At 44.4% G+C, this 3,280-nt stretch overlaps 1 protein-coding gene across 1 annotated transcript; it reads left to right on the forward strand.

The window, feature by feature from the left end:
• The first annotated feature begins 457 nt into the window (after nucleotides 1-457).
• On the forward strand, nucleotides 458-1,384 carry LOC104832201 (G-protein coupled receptor 55-like). Its single transcript, XM_010568247.1, has one exon. It carries the CDS (start codon nucleotides 458-460, stop codon nucleotides 1,382-1,384), a length of 927 nt encoding a protein of 308 aa, XP_010566549.1.
• Nucleotides 1,385-3,280: the final 1,896 nt, after the last annotated feature.

The following is a 3,280-nucleotide window of genomic DNA, read 5'->3' on the forward strand; positions in this document are numbered from 1 at the left end:
CCCAAGGTCTCTTACGATAGCTTGATTCGGGAAATCTGATCCAACTAATTGCTTCCATCCCCACAATCCAAGTAACTCAAAAATCAGGGGCTACTACCCTGGCTCTGCAAAGAGATCACATCACTCCAAGGGGACAGTGCAGTCACATTCATACTCTGCGTAGCCTAAACTATAGGGCAGCACAGTTTGGGGTAACAGGTGACAGTGTAAGTGAGGCTTGGACCCCAGAAAGCCTTGCTCCTTCTTGAGGCACAACCTTGCCCCAAGATCCCTTGGCACTGAGCAGCTCCACATTACTGGGAGCTGCAATTCAGCACACAGCAGCCCAAGACAAAAAGCATCTCCAGGTCTGTGGACACATAGAGACCTCATTGGCCTTTGTACCATGTCTTAAGTGTGATCTTCATCCTTCCTTGTGCTGAAGGTGATTTTCTTCTCTTCCAGCATACCTGGAGATATGAATGACACCCGTACCAAGAGCAATATCAATAATATCAGCACAACTGTGGAACTGTTCCAGCTCATCATGTACACCCCCACATTTACCCTAGGACTGCTGTTCAATGTGATGGCTCTGTCATTCCTGTTTTTTAAGGTTAAAAAGCTGTCAGAATCTACAATCTACATGATAGCCCTTATTTTCTTGGATACTTTGCTGCTGTTTACTCTTCCTTTTAAAATAATTTCCTACCACCTTCAGGACAACTGGAACTTGGGGTCTGTGTTTTGCTCCACCTTGGAGAGTCTTTACTTTGTAAACATGTACGGCAGCATCCTCATCTCCCTCTGCATCTGTGTAGACCGGTACATCGCTATCCAGCACCCCTTCATGGCTCCCACCCTGCGATCTACCAAGAAAGCTGCTATGGTCTGTGCTGTCATCTGCCTGGGCACCTCGGCCGGGACAGTCTTTACTTTCCAACTGCATGGAGAGGGCCACAACATCTCATCCTGCTTCCATAACTTCTCCAAGAGCACGTGGGAAAACGCAGGCCTGTTCAGCGCCTTGGAGACCACCTTCTTCGGCAGCATGGCAGCCATGACCTTCTGCACCGCTCAGACCGTCAGGTGCTTGAGAAAGCACAGAGAACGAGACAACCCCCAAACACACACCACTAGAGCAGAGAAGATATTGGTGACAAACGTTGTTGCATTTTTGGTCTGTTTCACGCCTTACCACATGGCCTATTTTGTGTACTTTTTGGTGAAGAATAACATCATTCACACCAGTTTTCAGCAAGTGCTACGAGACATCGTTCAGGGCACCCTTTGCTGGGCAAACCTGAACTGCTGTCTTGATGGGGTGTGTTATTATTTTGTTTTAAAGGAGTCCTTGGAAGACACATTACGAAACAGGGAAAAAACAGCCATGCGAAAGCCTTGATTCATATGCTACATGTTAGTTACTTGGGATGATGTGTGGAGAAGCTTTGTGGAAAGTACAGGGTCCTGAACTACTTATCTAAGCACCTTCCTTCAAACATTCAAATCTGAAAATATTTCATAAAAAACAGAACTAAGTCCATTCCCAGGAGACTGTTCCTAACTTTTTTTATTTCCTTCCATAATTTTTTGTGTTAGCATTTACAGGTAAAAAGAAAGGGAATTATTCCTATAAATGGTGATGCATATCTCTTTGGATGTGATTCCTCTTTACTTTGAGGAAAAAAAAAATAAATTGTTCACTTTTATGTAGTAGCATCTTTCAGCCTCCCTGTCTACACTGCACCTGCAAACCTTCCTCAGGACTTCAGTTACTACAGACTTGGGTTACTGAGAAACAGAGGCTTGGAGTTTATGGTAAAAAGCTTCAGAGTAAATTCTGTTGCCTCCCCTGCCCTGATCATGTATGCTCGTGCTCACATACATGCACATCTCTCAGGTTTAGATTTGCACATGCTATTAAAAAAAATATATATTATTGTAACTCTAAATCCAAAGGCAGCTTTAGGTAAACATGGGTATAGCAAGATCTCCATGCCATTCCGCCACTGGCTGACTGGCTTGGCAAGGTGCAACACTTGTTTTAGCAACAGGTCCTGTGCCTACGACATCGCACTTCTAACTAATATTGGCACTAGCTCAGATTAATTGACTATCCCAGTTCCAGGCCTCCTCACCAGCTCCGCTCCTACTCGCAGGCTTTTCACGTATCTGTTCCTTCCTGCTTGGTTACAAACTTAGTTTCATGAACAGAGCCAAACCAATCAAAAGCGTGAAATAAGAAGCCCAAGTCCAACATAGTGGCAAACACGTGAATCTGAAGGAACAACCCCCACCTTACCGAGGGATAAGATAAGAGCAGCCCTGATCCCTAAAGCAGCAGCCAGCAACACAGGATCCCAGTGGGAAAGCAGCCTTTTAGACTTCAGAGCAAACCAAACACTACCACTTCCCAAACAAACAAGGCAATAAAAAGTAATCCACCAGCAGGAGCCTAACATGCCAGTCAGTTACTTCTTATCAGTGCTCACAGGCATCTAGATAAACTGAATGACAGTATGCATCCAGGCTGGAGAGAGGCAGCTTACGGCTCTGGGGGACCTCCACTGCTGCCTCTACCGCTACCCTGGCAGCCAACTGCCACTTTCCTGAGCAATGAGGATGATGACAACCGAAGCAATTAGTTTTGATATTCATGTTGAGCTGGATCCTTGCAATACCTCTTCTTTGCAGGGATACTAATCCCATCCTTTGAACTGTCTTTTTTCTGTACACTTTTGAGAAGGATAACGCACAAACCATGTATTGATTTCTTCCCCAAGCTGGCGACTTTGCATATGGAAACTCCAGTCCACAAAAGTGAAATTTTTTGGAGTTGCTACGTACCAAAGAAGTCCAGTTGCTGAGGAGGGAAAGTCTGACCCAACATAGACGTAAGTGTGTGGTGGTGTTTAGACAGTCCTTGTGGTGTTCAAGTGATGAACAGTGCTTTCGAGGATACAAGGGTTGTGCATTTACACTAACCATGTCCTGGTTATGTCCAAGTGCATGAAAATAAAACCCACCAGGATATTCCAGCAAGAATTCTCTCTCCATATCAATTGCCATTTCCATTGATTCCCTCAGTAAACTCAGAATATCTGACTAGTTTCCCTGCCAGCAGATACTGAATCCTCATCATATCCTTGCTTATAACTTCTCTCTTAACTAACTGTGCTTCAGTAGACAAAAAGGTTTTACTACTGAGACTTCAGGCTCCTTTTGGAAGCAGAGTTAACAAATAATAGAAGAAAATAGTGCTGATGCAGAAGATTTATTTTACATCTCAAAGCAGTGG

The sequence above is a fragment of the Haliaeetus leucocephalus genome, unplaced genomic scaffold (assembly GCF_000737465.1).
Source record: "Haliaeetus leucocephalus isolate CR32 unplaced genomic scaffold, Haliaeetus_leucocephalus-4.0 Scaffold240, whole genome shotgun sequence".
NCBI classification, from domain to species: Eukaryota; Metazoa; Chordata; class Aves; order Accipitriformes; family Accipitridae; genus Haliaeetus; species Haliaeetus leucocephalus.